The sequence below is a fragment of the Ptychodera flava genome, chromosome 5 (genome assembly GCF_041260155.1).
Source record: "Ptychodera flava strain L36383 chromosome 5, AS_Pfla_20210202, whole genome shotgun sequence".
Taxonomy (NCBI): Eukaryota; Metazoa; Hemichordata; class Enteropneusta; family Ptychoderidae; genus Ptychodera; species Ptychodera flava.
Window position 1 is genome coordinate 45885203 of NC_091932.1, and position 18903 is coordinate 45904105.

The 18903-nt window shown below is 38.9% G+C and overlaps 1 protein-coding gene across 1 annotated transcript; it reads right to left on the reverse strand.

The window, feature by feature from the left end:
• Positions 1-3220: 3220 nt before the first annotated feature.
• Positions 3221-17557, reverse strand: LOC139133762 (R-spondin-2-like). The gene is made up of 4 exons (XM_070700530.1): positions 17548-17557; positions 13312-13461; positions 6900-7085; positions 3221-5279 (listed from the first exon to the last, which is right to left on the reverse strand). Exons 1-4 carry the CDS (start codon positions 17555-17557, stop codon positions 5062-5064), a joined length of 564 nt encoding a protein of 187 aa, XP_070556631.1. The 3' UTR covers positions 3221-5061.
• Between the last annotated feature and the right edge of the window lie 1346 nt (positions 17558-18903).

Sequence of the window (18903 nt, forward strand, 5' to 3'; positions counted from 1 at the left end):
CTTTTCGTCAGCAGTATTTCAACCATACCCTTTCAAAATCAAAAACAAAAATTTCGGGGTTACCGTGTAAATTTTTGTGCTACAGAAATTACAAATTGCCAAAGGGACAAAGTGGGCCATTTTTCACGATTTTTTTTATGAGAGATACTACTTAAGCTTATATTGTTTGGCATGTTGAAAGATACTGAATGAATGGGTGACCATACATACATTCGACCCCAGCTTTAGACACGATATATGAAACCATCGCGAAAATGAATTAATGGTCATGACCATTAATTCATTTTCGCGATGGTTTCATTGATCGTGATATGACGGGTAGTTTTGAACAGATACCCTAGGCTGTATAGATTAATTTGGAAACAATGACATATACAAGAATTTCAAGTCGGAGAACACTCCCTGAGATAGATCTACACACAGTGACATTCGGAGCTTATGGTCGGCTCTACAGCTTAATATTTACGGGTTTGGCCCTCGTAAAATTTCCTTGCCAATGGAAGGGGCTCTCAAAATTGTCCCTAATGTTGAAAGGGGGCGCTGTGAAAAATGACAAAACATTTTCTCTCTCTCCCCCCCCCTCCCATCCCACCACGCCTTTAACTGTGCTCGTACCCTAATATTCAATATGCGCCCTCTCCCTTTAATAAATTGGCAGCACGTTAACCTTTATGTCTTCATTAATAGGGAGCCATTTGTGAGATCCTCCGTAAATTGGAACACATCGCCAGAACTTAAATTCTGGACAACATTCACGCCGAACAGTCTCGTGCCCAGTAAAAACGTAGAGCTTGGTATTGTCTTCAAGGATATTGAGGGTACAATTTCCGCATTGACAGAAACGAGGTTTAAAATGCAGCAAAATTTCAAGTTTGTCCTACCAAACTAAACGCATCTGATGAAACACCAAGCTCTGATAATGCTGCTGATGATTCAGAGTGATATTGTGATAATTCGCAAACTTCGCTTTTAAGGGCTACCGACTAATCCAAATAAAGTCTGGGAATCTGCCAGTTAATGTTTTAGTATGAGGAACAAGTTGTACATTGGATCGAAGTTAAAAATTCAATTTTCATTGTAACGACAAAGACAACGAGAATCTTCGAGTCCGACAAATAGTGGGAACAAACATGTAATTGTTTTCAAAACTGGCAGGAAATACCTGTCCAAAGTACTAGTTTTACTTGCACAAAGTGTAAGGCAAATAGTTAGGGAGAGAAAGAGCGTTATGCTGTTCTAAAAGTATTTGAGAAAGCACGTACATTTTATCAACTACTGTAAAGCGCTTTGAATTAGCTGCATGCTACTTTAGCAATTTTGGATTTTCATGGCAATCAGCGGGTTTTTAATTAGATGAAAAGACATCTTGACCATAGCCAATATGGGGGAAAGTTTAAATTAGCGGCATTTTAAATTAGCGATTTTAAACAATTGGCTAAATTAGCTTTAAAAGGATGCTAGCTAACAAGACTTGATTTACCGTACTTTTACTGAGGCTTAATTGTTTCACTGTGGATGTAACATATTTTCATCAGCTACCATTAAAAGATACCATATTTATTGTTATCCAAAATTGCGCATGCCAAAATGGATATAATGTAAATTACAAAAGTTATGCAAATTGACTGCTTTCCCCAATTTTAAATGCAAGATTGCATTAATTTTGGCCCCCCCCACCAAATCCAGCCAATTTGGTAAGGCTGCTACCTACCCTGCAGACTGATAAAATTAACCCACTCAGTTATAAAAGGTCAAAATCAGATCTTTATCAGGGACTTCATCTAACAAACATCATGAAAACAAAAACTGAATAAAGCGTTTCATGACCCGGAGTAATCCCGGATCAGTAAACAGACGAGTTCACCAGAGTTGATTACGCGTCATGTATATCAAGGCCAGCAGGGGATCTTCACAAATTTCAGGAATATTTTATTATATTATATAGCATTGTAGAGTTTTGTCTACAGCCCAGGGATATTTCTCATGTTATCAACACATATTTAGGGTTTTTTTGATAAAAATTTGACCTATGCTTAGTTTTGTTGTTGTTGATTTTTGCCATGGGAAAAGTAGTCCATTCTGATGTCACATACCTCTACAACTTCCTGTGGGAGTTGCAACACAGTATCAACGGGAAGTACTTTAAAAGTCGTTATGTTATCATAATCTGTATTTCTGACTGAAACCAAAAATTACCAGAAATCATGTCATTGCTGTATCATTGGTCATAAATTAGCGTCAGGGATAGCCAGACGAGGTAGCTTAAGATAAAGTTTGCTGACCAAGGTTTCAGCATGTTTCAAGATGAAGCACGATGCAAATACAATTTGATAAAACAAAAAATCCTCCCATTTGATCAACAGTGATGAACATTTCACTTGTCAAAATCGAAACTTATCCACCCTTCAGGTTCAGTTCTTTTGCAAAAAGCTGGTATCATGAATGACGTCATTAATAGGGAGCAGTAATTTGAAAAGTCATCAGCCAAGTGATATGAGGAACACAATTGTTGTGGCTGAATGAGAAACTTTGCAATAAAAACATATTTATGTAAATTTGAACATCTGTAGTAAACATTTTCTAATGTCATCTCTAGGAATCGAAGTCAAAATATTCATAATTATCACTGTGGTACCTTTTGTTAAAAGTTGTTTAGTCAAATATGTGAAATCATAATATGAAAATTTTATAGTATTTGGACGAATCCGAGAATGCGTTTCTGAAATCCAACATATCAAATTTAATAAGTGATAAGGATAGTTTTACAACAGATTGAAGTTGTTTTAGTGTATTGTAATGAAAAAAACCTAGTGATTTATATTTGCAAATATTGTTCCAAATTTAGTAGACCTTATAAATATTAGGCTAAAGCAATTGGATAAGTACATCCTTGTTTTGATTTTTGACTATTTGAGCATTTTAAAACTGATTTGTATATTTCAGGAATAATGTCACTTGAACAAAGACCAGTCTTGAACCTATGACGAATCAATTATCACACTAAATACTAAGGTGAAAAATGTAGATTTTGTGGTAAGTAGATGCACACACACAGACACACCGCATATATACATACATACATACATACATACATACATACATACATACATACATACATACATACATACATACATACATACATACATACATAGACACAGACACACAGTCATATACAAGTATGAAAACGTACACCATTAAAAGGCAGTCGTACAGTCAAATGTCGATCATTATTTAAATGGTGATTTATTCTCACTTTAGCTGAAATCTACAAACTGCCAGAATAAAAGTTGTACAAACACGTCTTCTAGCAGAATTCAAAATTCAAGTTACGTGTACGATCACATAATATCGTTATAGTTTTAAATAAGATTGCTACATCACTATTTACATTCTCATCTACCTTTTATAAAGAAATCCTTATGTAAATACAAAAATTGTATCTCCTTGTCGGTCCTGGGAAAGATAGCGCCCTCAGTGAGTAACGCCTGACCATACGGTAGAATGTGCCTCGGGGACATATATTCGTACTCTCAAAATTTTACTATATTTTCTTGTCTACAACTGGAGTGGTGTCATTTTACAGAACCTGTAGTAAGTAAACTTTTCACCGGCTTATTTTTGTCAAATAAGAAAATTTAATATTTTTCCATTTTGAATATCAAATATCGGTAAATTTAAGGTTGTTTGTTTCTCTGTTACTCAAATTTGCACGTTGACCCTTGACTTTTATTTTTGATTTTGAAAGAAAATGGTTGAATATTTTCATTGATGAAAGCTTGCGCAGAAGTTTAATATCACTTTCGTGGTGCGAGCTACCTTAATGGCACAGTAAACTCAATGCTTCGGTGACAATGCCTTTTGATAAAGACAGCTGTACGACATGATGACGTACGTCCAAAATAATTTACAACGAGCACGCAATGCTCTTAATAAAAAATAAATTTACAAACACTTTTAAGGTATAAAAACGTGACTGCTCATAAACGATTTTCAACACTGCATATGTATGATGTCTTAATATTATTCAGAATGGATTTGAAGTCATTTAAAGTCAAATAATGCCTCGTTTAAAGTTTTGAGTCGAAAATCAGCACAATAGTTGTCTTAAAATTAAGATTTTTTCCGAAAATATTAATGATATATCATTGCAAGTATATATGTTAGGCAGTTGGCTGTTCATGTCCCCATTATTATCAAGCGGAAACCATTGTTTTCTGGTGAGTTTCAAACTTTTGATACAATACAGTAACAGTGAAGTAAACGATTTCTAAAATACACATCTTCTGAACACGAACAACAACAGACGATGAAATATGACTGGTTCCGCTTTTGCTGAACCTGTCCGGAGTTGTACCATGAGTTAAGTAAGTTTTGGAAGTGCCCCTTGTAGAAAGCACCATATGCATCTTTGCATACACTACTGACATTCCTTAAAAAAAAGACCAACGAAAAATAAACCAGTCGAGGTCGAGTTTGAGTTAGTCTCCAAGGAAACGCAGATGTATTTACATTGGGAGTATGAACCATTAGCTCATTAGCTGTTGACATGGTAACAATAATAACCTTGTGAACGTCCATTTATTGGTCGTTGGCGCGTGAGGTAGCCTTCCCAAATCAATTTTGCACCGCCTTCAGTTCGTTAGATAATATCAAAGTAAACTTACTCCTGGATAATGTAGCGAGTTTTAAGTCGGTTACAATCCATGGAGATTGTTTCTATGGCACAGAACACGCAGATTGTCTCTATGGTATCGAACATAAAGACTGTTTCTGTGGTATCGAACACGAAGACTGTTGCAAGCATGTCTTATTAGTCCATTTAACAAACTAGAAATGTTCGCCCACCATGTCTTCACAGTCGAATTCGGTCACCGTTTTGTTGTCATATTCCAATATACATGAAACAAGATGTTCCGGTCCGTAATTAATTTACGTTGGAGTATCCAGTTACACCGATGAAGTGTCAGGCTCAAGCATGTGATCTTGGGAAATATTGACTTCTGGTTTGGCCAGCTACATCTAACAGGCAGTGTCTGTTTTAAACCCTTTGTTCTGATGAGATCACGCTGTCAGTGTCTGCTTTTGCATCTTTTCTCGCTTTTTCTGGGACCGCCTGTTATTTTTACGTCGCCGTTTTCGCTCTTCCCGAACCCTTTTTCTCCGTCTGGACTTGTTCTTTTTCCGTCTCCTTTTGTCTCTATTGCCCCTTTCCGTGTTCTTTTCTTTATTATTCTTACCCCTTTCTTCAGCAGGTTTCGGTTCTGAACTGTTGAGATGGTCTGTGAGAGTAAAGGGATATAACAATTAACAGGGGAAAGAGGTGTAAATATGTATGGGGACGTTTTTTCCTCCGGGTGGTGCCGAGCAGAGCCGACGTGAATTACACCCTGCGCATGCGTGACTTGCTGCTGGTTTAAAAAGAATTATATCTTTACTTGGTTGAAGAAAATCAAACAGCCTTACTATCAAAACGTCAAAATGCCTAACTAGGAATACTTTGTCGTAACTTTCGATACTATCCACAGTACATTTATACAAGTTAGGGCCAGGACAAAATTAATATGGGAAGGGCTGGTGCTTTTCAAACTTAGTACTGGCCCTCCTCTGATTGCTTGCACACAAATGCTGACCTTTCCCACTCTCCTTGATCAAAAACAAGGACCTTTTCCTGGTAGTCTTTTCACATTCCAGATAGAAATGCCAATATAAAGGTAGTCTGTCAGCATATTGTCGACAAAGTAATTTACATAAGCAATTTGAGTGTCAGCAATAATATTTCTGACTTTACTCATGATGGGTTTACAATCCAATAGACACCGCAACATTTCAAGAGAAAAAAAGAAGTGGCAAATTTGTGACAGAAATATTGAAAAAAATTTATGACGCACCATAGCAATGGAAGAGACTGATTTAATACTTTCTTGGCTTTTTGGTTCATTAAAATATGAAAATATGTCCTCTTCACGTTTTCCATATGGTATGTTTTAACAAAAGATGTGTTCGGTGCAATATGAGCTTCACGAAAAGTTCTTTTATTGGTATAAAACAAAGTTTGTAATTTTCTTTTACATATTTTGATGTTTCTATGTGTGAAGATAGATTTTGTACAAAGTGTTAAAGTAATGACAATGTCGTATGTGCGTTTTATCAGCTATAGAGAGGACGTATTTGACAGTACAAGTACAGTCAAAACTAGAGTGATCTGTCTTTACAATCTTCAGTTCAGCATATTTCATGATTTCCCCATATACTGAAAATTCCTAGGCCTTGCTTTCCACAGTGTTGTAAAAGTATCACTTGATCTTTCCCTATGTCCATGCACTAAAATTGCAGAGCCGCTGCCTATTCGTGCACGAAATGAAATGGCCAGCCTCAAAGTGCTGCATGAATGGTAACTCTTCCCATCGCACCAGCCACCCCTCCTATGAAATCTGACCAGGCCCTTACAACGATCTCGGTCTGATAAGAACTTCAATCGAAGTGTTTGCAATGGTGCCTCTCTAACTGAGCGCGTTTTTCAATGAATCACACACGCTAAATGATGTTAGTGAAGGACATCAATTTCTCACTTTTATTAACAAATTTATAGCCGCAATCGTTGGGAGTATGGGTCTTATGAAATCTAACATCACAAATACTGCCACAGGTGAGGTAAGATATAACAAACGAGTATGAATACTTCCCTCCTCATTCCACTCTGTCATGTGGGAAACTTAGGTCGATTGTTTTCCTTACAAAATTATGATATTTGATACAAGCACAAATATCTTGTACGCTACGATATAGTACCCCGTTAATCTTTTTTTATATAAAAACCTGGCAAATCACCACCAAATTTTGGAAATGATGCAAGCATTCCATACAGCGCCCGGCCCCTCTGCTTGGAGCGTGATTCTCACCTGGACAGTGTCTGGGCTTCATCTTGCAAGGCTTGGACTCTCTTATCGTCGGACAAGATCTGCCCTGTGACGAGGGCTTTACGATAACTTCTCTTGTGCGGGTTTCTAGTCCCCGTTTAAAGCCACATGCTTTATCCATTTGCAAACAAATCCCCCAAGCGCTCCACGTGGAAACCTCGCAGTCGACTGCAAATAAAACCAGAAAGTTTCACATTAACTTATCTTCGCAAAGGTTTTGGGTTTCCTAATTGCTCTCATACAGGAGTTTCAACGGCCCCCACCGGTGCCTACAAATTATTTTCGCTCCACGCATGAATCACACTCAAAGCAGACGTGGCCCTCATATTTCCCGTGTCCCATTTCTGTCGTTTGCTGCGCAGTGCTCATGAAAGGGATCTGGTGTGTGCTGTTCTTTCCATGATTGTCATTAACCAGCTTTATCGAGCAATCTGGTTGGTGAGTTGTTTCTTTCGCCAGGGTTCATTAATGATGTCAGCTTGCTCTACGTATAAAATACGCTCTCGTGTGTATTCGAAGGGGCAAACTGTGTCCAGAACTAGGGCAGGGGAAAAGAATAGCCTTGTGCTATGACGATCTCATGCGAAAGTCCTCGGAACGCATGTGCAACATTGCTAAATGATTCAATAGTCAGTGATAAACCAGAATATTGATAAAAATGACTGTCGCATACTGGGCCCATTTCTTGGAGTACAGCGCAGCCAGCGGCAGAAATGGGGCAGTTAACCAAACCATATAGTATTCACACCCCTGCAACAGATAAGGGAGCCGTCATTATTTACGCTCTGGGGGCTAGAGGAATATGAGGGGGGTCACTCAAAATACTGAAAACTTCAAGGGGGATGCTCAAAATGTGGAGAGGAAGCAGGGGGTTATTAAATTTTTCGTGCGATATAAATTGTAACACCTCGCAGATTACACCATTCACACACCAATTTCTCAAAATTTTCGATGCGAAAGGGGGACACTTCTCGTGCTCTCCCCTTCAGGTGTTCTAACGGTTTTCCTTAGTATAAATAAACTAAAAAACACCCCTAAGATTGTATCAGACTGCACCATTGCACATATCAATTTCTTCAAAGATTCCATGAAAAAAGGGGACAGCCCCTCTGAGGCTTTCCCCTCAGCCTCTGGCGTGTCCCCCGTACTTTCAAATTCTGCCTAGTCAGATATCCTAGTTAAGAACTCTGTCATTGTACCCATCTAAATTAAACAATACTATATGGTTGGATACCGGTTATAGCGTGAGCTTTTATATCTGTCTTTTTGTTGTCACTTTGAAGTTCATTTTCTTGGTTTCACCTTTTTCAACCGTCATGAGATAACCGAAGATAATTTAGCAGGGTACATCAGGATTTAAAAGGTCTTTACTATTTCTGTATTTATGTAAATTTTACAAATACGTGTATTGGTGTTTCACTTTTCTGAGGAGGCAGTCAAAATTTCTCGGTTAGAGAGGGGGGGGGGTGACTGAAATTCATCATGGTTGGCATGGGGGTTACTCGAAATTTCGGAGTTTCCGATGAAATTCCTCCGACCTCCCCCAGGCCGTAAATAATGACGTTTCACTAATTTCAAAGGCACGTAATATTATCGATTCTTACCAGAATGAGATACTTTCATGGCAGGAAAATTAGGTCCACAATTTTTACCGAGTCATGATAAACCAAGCTAAAACATCCGTTTGCATTATTCTTTGATTTTATAGGGAAAGACAAAGATTTATGCGTTACGTTAGATATGTGTGCTTCCAAAACGGGGCATGGTGTAGCGCCAACACTACGTGTATCTGAAAACATGCCACATCCCGCAACAGTGGACAATTTTCGTGCGGTTCGAGGCTTTGAGGGATTTTGACTGGTTGGCGCAGTCAACACGAAATTTACTTCTGCCAGAGGCTAAATGTCGCGTCGTTAATTAAATAAAGCTGTGGGTATTAAGTTCTATTCTGGAAACGATGCGACATCTGCCCTGTCATACGTAGTAGACATATCTGACTTGTTATACGTGGTGGGCAAATGCCCACTCCAAGCGATGACAACTCTACAGGTGCCGCCAACGAAGTTGTTCGTGCTGAAAGATGTCCTTTCCCAGTTTTTCAGCGGGTGGGCAAATTTCAGTATGAAGGGCGACAAGGTCAATTTAACCGTGGGGAGGGAGAAAGTTCCTGGTTGTTGGTACCAGAAAATAGGGAGGGGGAGGGGAATGCTGTGGTTCATAGAACTTCATGGGAAGGGATTGTGGATAAGAGGGGAGCAATGTTGCAAGGTTTAAATGATACACGTATGTACATCTAATAGGTAGAGGGGAGCTGTCACTGTTTGCGAGGGCATGCAGCGGGGAAGTTGAACCGTGACTGTTATGGGGAAAAGGGACAAAAAAATTGATACGGGGGGGGGGGCAGTGGGCATTATTATTCAGGTCAAGGTGAAAAATATGTAAAATGATTATATCAGCTAAAGAAACATGTTTTAGGATGATTTTGTAAAATTGACCAAGCCGACCAGTTTGTTGCATCTGGACTTTATAACTTAAAGACTATCAGAAGTGACTTGGCGTTGCCATAGACCCTAACCTCAGGGTCAATGTCCGCAATCTATGACATAAAACACATGTACACTACTGCCGATAATAGCTCAGCACGAAGAGGTCAGGTCAGATCAGCTTAAAATTCAATTATTGTCTTTCGGTCATTTTTTTCAGCTGTCTGTTACTCCAATAACGCATAACCCGGCTACTGATTTAAGATTGAGACGAAAAAAGAGAAAATTTGTGAGAAAAGAGTACCTAACATAGGTACATCCATCTCCTGTCACCAAGGAGGTCTAACATTTGAGATTTATCCGCAATAAAAATCTGACGTCCTCAAATTTAAGCCGAAGCACGATATAAATTTTGCAAGCACATATTGCTTTGCATTACATTCTTTGATGTCGTATGCATGCGCAGTCATCACAAACGTTAATTTTTTTGCATCTTCTCAGTGACTTTGTCATAAATTTACGAAAAAGTGGAAAATCACCTCAAGTCTTGCACATTTGGACGATGAGAGGTGGAGGAGAGTGGAGCAAACAGCGATAGACTTAATACCAAAGTCCTGCGATATCGTGAATCATTAGAAAATGATCAATTGCAAAGATGAGAGCTGAAAGATCAGAGAGCACTCAGTTAAGGGTGGTCGAGTCACTAGCTACGTCATCGAGCATGGCAACAGCGGAACGCACTCTACGACCTGCTCGTCAACTGTAACTTGGCTACGCTGGCGGTGAGAGCGAAATCCTGAATGTCATTAGAAGACGTCCTCAAATTTGAATAGTTCATAATTAATTTAACAGAATTACGCAATGCACAATGATTTCTCCTCAGTAAAATTGTTCTGTTTAGAAATTGATAAAGATTTAATTATATGTGTATAACTCCGTCAATAGGCTGATAATCCCATATTTTAACCGTAAAATATGCGAAATTAAGACAATTTGGTCGGTGGGTAGTATCACATGGTATGTTTGACAATTTGAAAGTATTTTTGTTGACAAAATCAGAGATTTCAATTCACGCAAGTATCAATTATCAGTGAAGAGGAATTAAATTGTGATAATTTAAATTTTCATAGTAAGATTTCCATGGAAACTTAAAAAAAAACTTTTTAGAAAATCATCAGCCAATTGTTTTGAAAATAGATACATGTGTACGGACACATTCTATGGTTTTAGAATTTTTGTTTCCTTGACGTGAAGAATGAACGTATTTCAACTCCGGACCACAAATGTAACTTGGAGTATTCGGGGTTACTTTTTGCATTTTTTGAAATCTCAAACGTTAATCTGAAATTCAAATAAGAAATAAGTAAATCATAATTTGCTAACGCAGAGTCTCGATCAACCTCTAATCTTTCTGGGACCAATTGTTTCGGACCTTTTCAACAAGCTATCGGTCAATATAATGTGGACCATTTCGGGAACACCTAGTGTAGAAATATTTTGCCGCAAGATGCCATTTCATTTCATTTTGAAAGAGAGTAGTCAAACCTCTGTTAAGAATGTATTTTTCTAAATTACGACCGTGAGGTAGTATGGGACCATCGGCAGCATTTAGATTCGGCACAAGAATATAAATTTAGTATTTACATTTTTTGTCTGGTGGAGGTAACGTGTTTGGATTTAATGATGTCATTATATACTCTCGCCTGATTTGTTTCCTGATCTCGCTGGATTATCGAGAGTAACGGGAAATACTAAGGGATGGCGAGATTGGCTACTGGACTACTAGTCTTTGAATTTGGGAATCGAACTGGTTCTTCATCATTGTACATATTATAAGTCAAACAATAAAGTTATTGTCCACTTTAGTGATCTTCTTACCTCTCAGACAACTACGTAGTTGTCTGAGGTTACCGGAAAACGATGGTAAAATTTCAAAACGTTAAAAAATAAAGACATTCTACTGTACTGTGGAAGCGTTGATATGTCGTTTCAACATGTCTTATAGGTATAAGTATGGTAAAAATTTCAGTGTAGGAGGGTGAACATCCAAACCAAGCGTTGGTAATGAGAAAGTTAAAGAGTTCTCAAAATTTGATGCTTTCACACAGGTTCACTCTGAGAGCTAAGCGCGAAATTTTCAGTGTATTACCGTACAGAGTACAGCAGAACGGATTCATCACAAATCGTATGGTATCTTTAAGTTTTCTCTGTCTGATATTTTCATTTCCATTTGTATTAGTTTTTTTAAAGTTTGTGCCCCCTTTTTTCTGTACATTTTTGGTGGATGAGCTGCTCTCGAAATAAATAAATAAATAAATAAAAATAAAGTATCTACGTAGTTGAGTGACAGGCACTATTGATTAAACGTGCTTCGGAGCGAAATACGTGGTTGACATTGAATTTATTTGTAAAAAAGCACAGCAGCGCTTATTCCTCCTCAGGAAACTGAGAGGCTTTAATGTCAGCAAGAATATTTTAGTAACTGTGTATCGTTCGCTTGTTGAGAGCATTTTAACGTTTAATATTGTATCCTGGTACGGGAACCTCTCAGTTAAGGACAAAATGAGATTAACACAAGTTGTCAATCTGGCAGGAAAGATTGTTGGTATAAAACAACGGCAACTTTCAGTAATATATTACCAATCTTTGACTCGAGAGGAAAGCCATTCAGATCCATCAGGATCAAACACACCCACTCAGCACTGAATTTAAAATCCTCCCGTCAGGTCGACGACTTAAGGTACCTTTTGCGCGTAAAAACTTGTACAAAATTAAAAAGTCTTTTATACTTTCAGCTGTGGCAGTTTTAAACTCAGAATTTTATACGTAATTTATTGTTTTTTCCCCAAGACTGTGTATATATGTGTGTGTGCTTTTATTGTAAGTCAGGAGATTTGTGGTGTCGCAAGAAAATTTTCCATTTGTGGATGTGCGTGTTTTCATTAATGGACAATAAAGTAATTTGAATTGAATTGAATTGACACCGTGGATTGGGAGTGCGGTATACTGGCCGAAAATTTCTGCTTGAATGTCACAATAATCTAGGGAACGTTCAAATAGATAGCAGCTCCAGGTTCGTTATTCGACACATTATATTATCTTACTCTAAAATTTGTGGCGAGCCTTTAAAAGAATGCGAGCGAGCCATAACTTTCAAAAAGTATCGATCTTTATTTCTGCCTGGAATTTTAAAAGTCGGGCAAGATCAAACATCATAGTCAACAATACAACGTGTCAAGATACTCATTGCATGTAGACTGTAAGCTTAATTTTGCAGACGACACAAAGATTTACAATAAAAGTTTAAGGTAGTATGCACCTCGAACAGGGAAAGACTGAAAATTTTGCTCAAACTTTCCTATAGGAATACTTCAACCATTATCTTTCAAAATCAAGGATAAAAATCGGGTGTCACCGTGCACATTTTGGTACTGGGGAAACAGATTACCAAAGATTTACCTATATTTTTGAAATTTAAAATTGACGCCATCCCTATGTTAACTCTATGGAGAAAAATAAAATTTTCGACTTTCGAAAAAACTAAGACGTTGAAAATATTTCTTACACAAAAAGCTATAAAATGAACCCCAACAAGTGGTAGATCGGAAGAGAATTGTAAAAGTTAGAGAGTCCCGATATCTGTTTTCGAGGCGCATTCTACCTTAACAAATCAAGTCATTAATTTGAGATCCCTGAGCTCTTTTGTATGCAAGTTCCGATTTGCAGAAAAATATAATTTGTTCTTTTATTTCAAATTTAAAAGATGAACTTTCATATGGCGTAAAGCAGATTACAAGAAAGCGAAGGATGCGAGTGTCAGAGAAAACGATAATGCATGGATGTCCTGCATTAAAGATGCGGAATCAAACCAAACAAGTCATTAAAATTGCCAATGCTGGCATAAGGGTTACCTGTACGTTTGCATTCGCTTGTTTTTTCATCTGGGTACATATCATCCGGGCAGGTTTCAACACAATCGCCTTCTGAGAGGTAGTATGGAGATTGACACCGAGTGCAGAAAGTCCGACCAAAGCATTTTGCACAGTTGTCGACTTTACATTCTGAGAAAGAAAAGGAAAGCATTAGGCTAGATCACAGGCAAGGAGAAAGCTTGTCTGTGGTTTGATCTTGTATAATAAATCGTGTGAAAGATAGACTGTAAGACCGAGCGTAAACAAGTTACAAACACAAGTACATGCATCGTTAGGGCCTATATCATACATCTCTCAAAATTTCGATCGATTTACTTGTGAATATGTTTAAGCTTACGTCTGAAGCAATCAAGCAGTGGCTAGCTAGCTTAAAGGGACAAAATCAGCCATTTTTGATATGAGATAATACTTATATTGTTTGACATGTTGAAAGATACTTGACAAACTGTCAAGGACGGGTAATCCCAGAATTCGCACGTTTTTATCACTATTGTCGTAATATGGCCTTCGGAGGGACCTTGTGTCTATCAATAGCGTTTAACTAATAATTCTCCCGGTTTCTTAACAGGCCTAATACATGTCCTTCCAGATAATGTAGGTAGGGTACAGTTCACGAAAACGTTGTTAGTTTGATTCAGTCTACCTCTCGAAAGTGTCTGAAGTAATTTTATGGATTTATTAATTATGTCGACGACTTGTGTTTGGAATCTATCTACAAATTTCAATTGAACATTTGTAGATCTCTCTAAGGGTATTGTTCGCCTGTGCTCATGTATGTAAGTATATATCTCGGGTACCCACAGGGTGTTGTCTAAATGTCCGTCCCCAGGGGTGGGTAGGTGTTTCGTTGTATTGCTAATAAAGATATATTCTACCAACCTTTGGTGTTTTGGTCTTAAACTTAGCACTGCCCTTGACAATCTTGCGTTAACGTTTTATCAACATGCTGTATCTATTATCTGATGAGTTTGAATGCCTAATTGGCCAAAGTAAGCAAGGGTAAATTACTAAGCTGTGGACGCTGTCACCAGATTATCACCGGATTAAATTTGACAAAGTCAACAACGAACGCGCCAGTAAGGTATAACAGTTATACCTTACTGGCGCGTTCGTTGTTGACTTTGTCAAATTTAATCCGGTGATAATCTGGTGACAGCGTCCACAGCTTAGTAATTTACCCTTGCTTACTTTGGCCAATTAGGCACTCAAACTCATCAGATAATAGATACAGCATGTTGATAAAACGTTAACGCAAGATTGTCAAGGGCAGTGCTAAGTTTAAGACCAAAACACCAAAGGTTGGTAGAATATATCTTTCTTAGCAATACAACGAAACACCTACCCACCCCTGGGGACGGACATTTAGACAACACCCTGTGGGGTACCCGAGATAATGGCTTATTTGTCTTACACTATCTATATGCACTTGGACTGTTTGTCTTCTGGTCTATACTATCCGTCTATATGCGAGTTTACCCGGCCTATTTCTCTATTCTTCTGTGTGCTTAATGTCTGTTTCTTCTGCCTGTCTATCCGGTTGTCTCTTTCGGTTTCTCTGCCTATGTCTCTGTCTGTCTCTGTGTCTCTGTCTGTTTGTCTCTGTGTTTGTATGTCTGGCTCTGTCTGTCTGTCTGTCTGTCTGTCTGTCTCTGTCTCTGTCTGTCTGTCTGTCTGTCTGTCTGTCTGTCTGTCTGTCTCTCTCTCTCTCTCTCTCTCTCTCTCTCTCTCTCTCTCTCTCTCTCTCTCTCTCTCTCTCTCTCTCTCTCTCTCTCTCTCTCTCTCTCTCTCTCTCAGTGGCTGGCTCAGAAAATAGCGTTCACTCTTACTGGCCCGGTGACTGGGACATACAAGAAATGTTACAGCATTAAACCAGGTAATATCAGGGCTGTACAAGTTACTATAACCATTGCTGTACAGTATTTCTGTAATCAGGAGTAGTTACATTGTGAAGTAATCGTACAACGCATTCACGAGATGGGTAATGGGTGTATTTGAAGACAGACTGGTCCAGGAAATCAAATACAGGAATTAAGCAGTCATTTTCCTTTTCCAGCTGATCAAGTTAATTTTCAATTTTCCTTTTGAACTTTTCACATGTGTACATGTACTGAAGATGATAAAATTCAAGATAATTTTAAACTCAGTAGAAAATTGGACTTTCTCTGCTGGACAGCCATAGGTCCTGACTTAATATAGGTCGGCCAAAACGTCTGTTTGCCTGGCGTTATTTAGCATTAGTCTTCTTACTGACATGTGTAAATAACGCACTTGATTTCGTCATAAAATCGTCACAGTGACTTTTGCAATAAAACTTGTGTCGTGACATACAGATGATAGTCACTGTTCAGTGAAGTTTTTATGACCAGACGTTTGATTGTTTGTGGAAGAGAATTTGACGCGTTTGCAGCTCGTTTGCCCAGCACATTACGCACCCCATTAATATCGTGATAGCCCCAGTATTTGTAACTTTTAACAATTTTTTCATATTTTTGATTAAAATGACATCCTCAGTATGTGAAAGTAGACCATAATTAATACTGACTCGCATGGTTTGCATGCCCAGCCCGCCTCACGATTAACAGTAAAAGGAGTGAAAAATGACTTCTTGTCCGGACCAGAAGTCAGCTTTGTTGACACACGAAACGAAACGTAATCACACCACGCGCATGCTCAACCACATCTACGCAAGTTTACAGTGGCGTCCGTAGAAACGTACTACACGCTCTTCGAAAAGGTCTGGTCCATCGAAACTGGAGACTCAGCTAAAAACGCGCGAAAGTTGGGTGAAATACCGGAAAGATATAAATATGTAAGTGTTTACAGATTGTTCCGTCTATAATGACCCATGCAAACAAACGTCTTGAACAGCTAAACTAACGACGGAGCGCGGAGGCAGTCGATTGTAAGCTTCATGCAAGGCACTGCACGTTGTGACCGACAGTACGGAGATCAAGTTTGCTGAATGAATTGAGAGAGAAAAACATATATGAATAAAAATTCAACACTTCACCATCGTAATCATTGAACTAGTCGTTTCTTCAGTATGGAGTATAATAAAAATTTCGTTGAAAATAAATGACGGGACTGATTCTGCTCCGTCTACTCAAACGAAGTTTTGTGTACGGCCAGGCCGGCTAAGCTGCAGGCAACACAGCCTATCAACTTCGCATATCGTTGCCGTACGGCGTAATTGAAAACGCTCAGAAAGGAAAAATTTTATCTTGAATGCAGTACAAAAGTCTTACTTATTAAATTTAAAAGTATTTCCAAATGATATCGATCGTAACGGGTATCTAATCCTCACAAGGACTGCAGTAGTACAATTATCGGCTAGCTGCGATGCGATTCAGCTCAAGGCATGGTAGAAATTCGAACACGAGAGAGATCCCGGCCTCACTGCAAAGTCGTCCCCTGCCCACCCGGCCCGACAGCAAACTAACCGCTTGGTTCGATTCTGTTGTTTACATATTTTTGTATAAAATTCATGGTACATATATCTGACTTTCACAACTGTACAATTTGCTTAGGACTGTGATTTTGGCTGTAGTCTACAGACGATCGGAGGGAGCTAAGGCAGGCCCCAAATTTGCATGGACAATGCCCGGGACAATTATATTAGACGCAGCTCGATGAGAAAGTCATTCACATAAACCTACATGAAGTGATCAATACAAAACTTTTAAACATCACTGGTTCTGAAAATTTATGATCAATGGTTCTGACCTACGGACTTTACACTGCGGCGTTGTTTTTTGTTTGTGTTTGGCCGGCTACTAGTCCTGTAAGACTGTACTACATGGAGGTAGTAGACTGTACAAGTGCAGCGGGGCCGGGCCGAGATTGGTGTGGGGCCTGCAGCAAGGTAAAGTTGACAGCGTCCATTGCAGAATGCCCGCGTGTTATCCTTTCGCGTTTGGGAGGAAATTTACCGCTGTATTCAGAATGCCTTTTTACCAGTATAAAAGCTGAGAAACTGATGCATCAAGAGCTAAGAGTCTGTAAATTTCTTAGCAGTTGCTCCATTGTTTTTTACAGCCATGCGTATACTGGTCCCGATCGTTCTCACTCAGGCGTTCACAGCTGTTTAGGGAGCCGTCATTATTTACGACCTGGGGGTCGGAGGAATTACATTAGAAACTTTGAAATTTTGAGTCACACCCCAGCCAACCATGATGACTTTGAGTAACCCCCTCTCTAACAGAAATTTTTGCTTACCTGAGCCCATGTAACAATATGTAGATATAAAAGCTCACCCAATAAGTAGTCTCCGACCATATAGTATTGTTAAATTTGGATGGGTAGCATGTCATTATGGTATGGTTAAATGTCCAAATGGTTGTTGAACTCAAGTCAATTGAAATATACATTCCTATGATAATATAAAGGATGGATTCACAACAGTTCAGTTTTGCCCTAGATCCTGTGCACTTATAGTGATATCTGTCGAGAACATTTCTCCATCACCGGCCTCTCCTTCCACCTCTGGTAGCGACTGCAGAAAACTACTGTGTGACATGATCATCACCACTGTCGATCCTCATCTTTACTGTCGCTGGTGCCATTGAGTACATGAACAACGATATCATTCTCATCGTCAATATCTTCTCTTTCTTAATAAGTATTGCTACTAGTAGCAGGTACTTGTAGTTTTTTGCCTTGCTTCATCTAGTTGATATTTATTTGTTCTGGGAAAGTATTTACTTTCTTTTTATTTAATATGTATCAGAGTAAAACATATTGTCAACTCATCATTATGCCATTGAGAACAGAGTAAGACAAAGAAAAACATTTTGAGCACCCCCTTATAACTTTGACCCCCAGGTCGTAAATACTGACCGTTCCCTTACTTGCTGCCAAAGGCCATCGCGTTCACTGCATTCGACAGCCTACCATACATCAAAACTGTGTTGCTTCGATTTCGCAATCACCTTGCCGCTAAAGCATGAATCAGCTGAAATTTATTACTTCAAGTTACTCAACTTTGATAGCTATTTGCCTGCAGAGGTGAGCAAAGTGTATATAGTGTCGTCTTGATTTTACATCGGTACCCGGAGTTCTGAGTGACCAACTGCAGGGTGTTCATCGGTGCACTGCCGACTGCAGTTTGAATAATCCGTATATAACGCACACGGTACCAGAATAGAATGTCAGCCTCCTCTGCCAAAGTTCTGTATCCTCTGAAACACAGTAGCAGTACGTATTTGAACAGAGAAGAACGAAATAAAATCATTCGCAGGCCATTCAGCCGGCGACCATGGGCGATTGCCCATGCAGTGTGAGTGTGGCGTACGTGGCATGGCAAGGCCCCAGCAATGTTGTAGGCTCGATGATGTCATCAGTATCGGCGTTCTCGGTCACGTGCACAGCCTACAAGTTGTCAACAAACTCGCGCGGCAATCCAACTCGATCGGGTAATATTTAGCGTTTGTATGTCACTACAGGAGCACAGATTTGGCTTATTTCTTTACTGAACAACATTTCACGATGGATGTAAGAGAATAACATGTAATTTCGAACATAAAAAAAGGTCAAAAGTTACAAATACTGGGGCTTTAATGAACGCATTTTCGA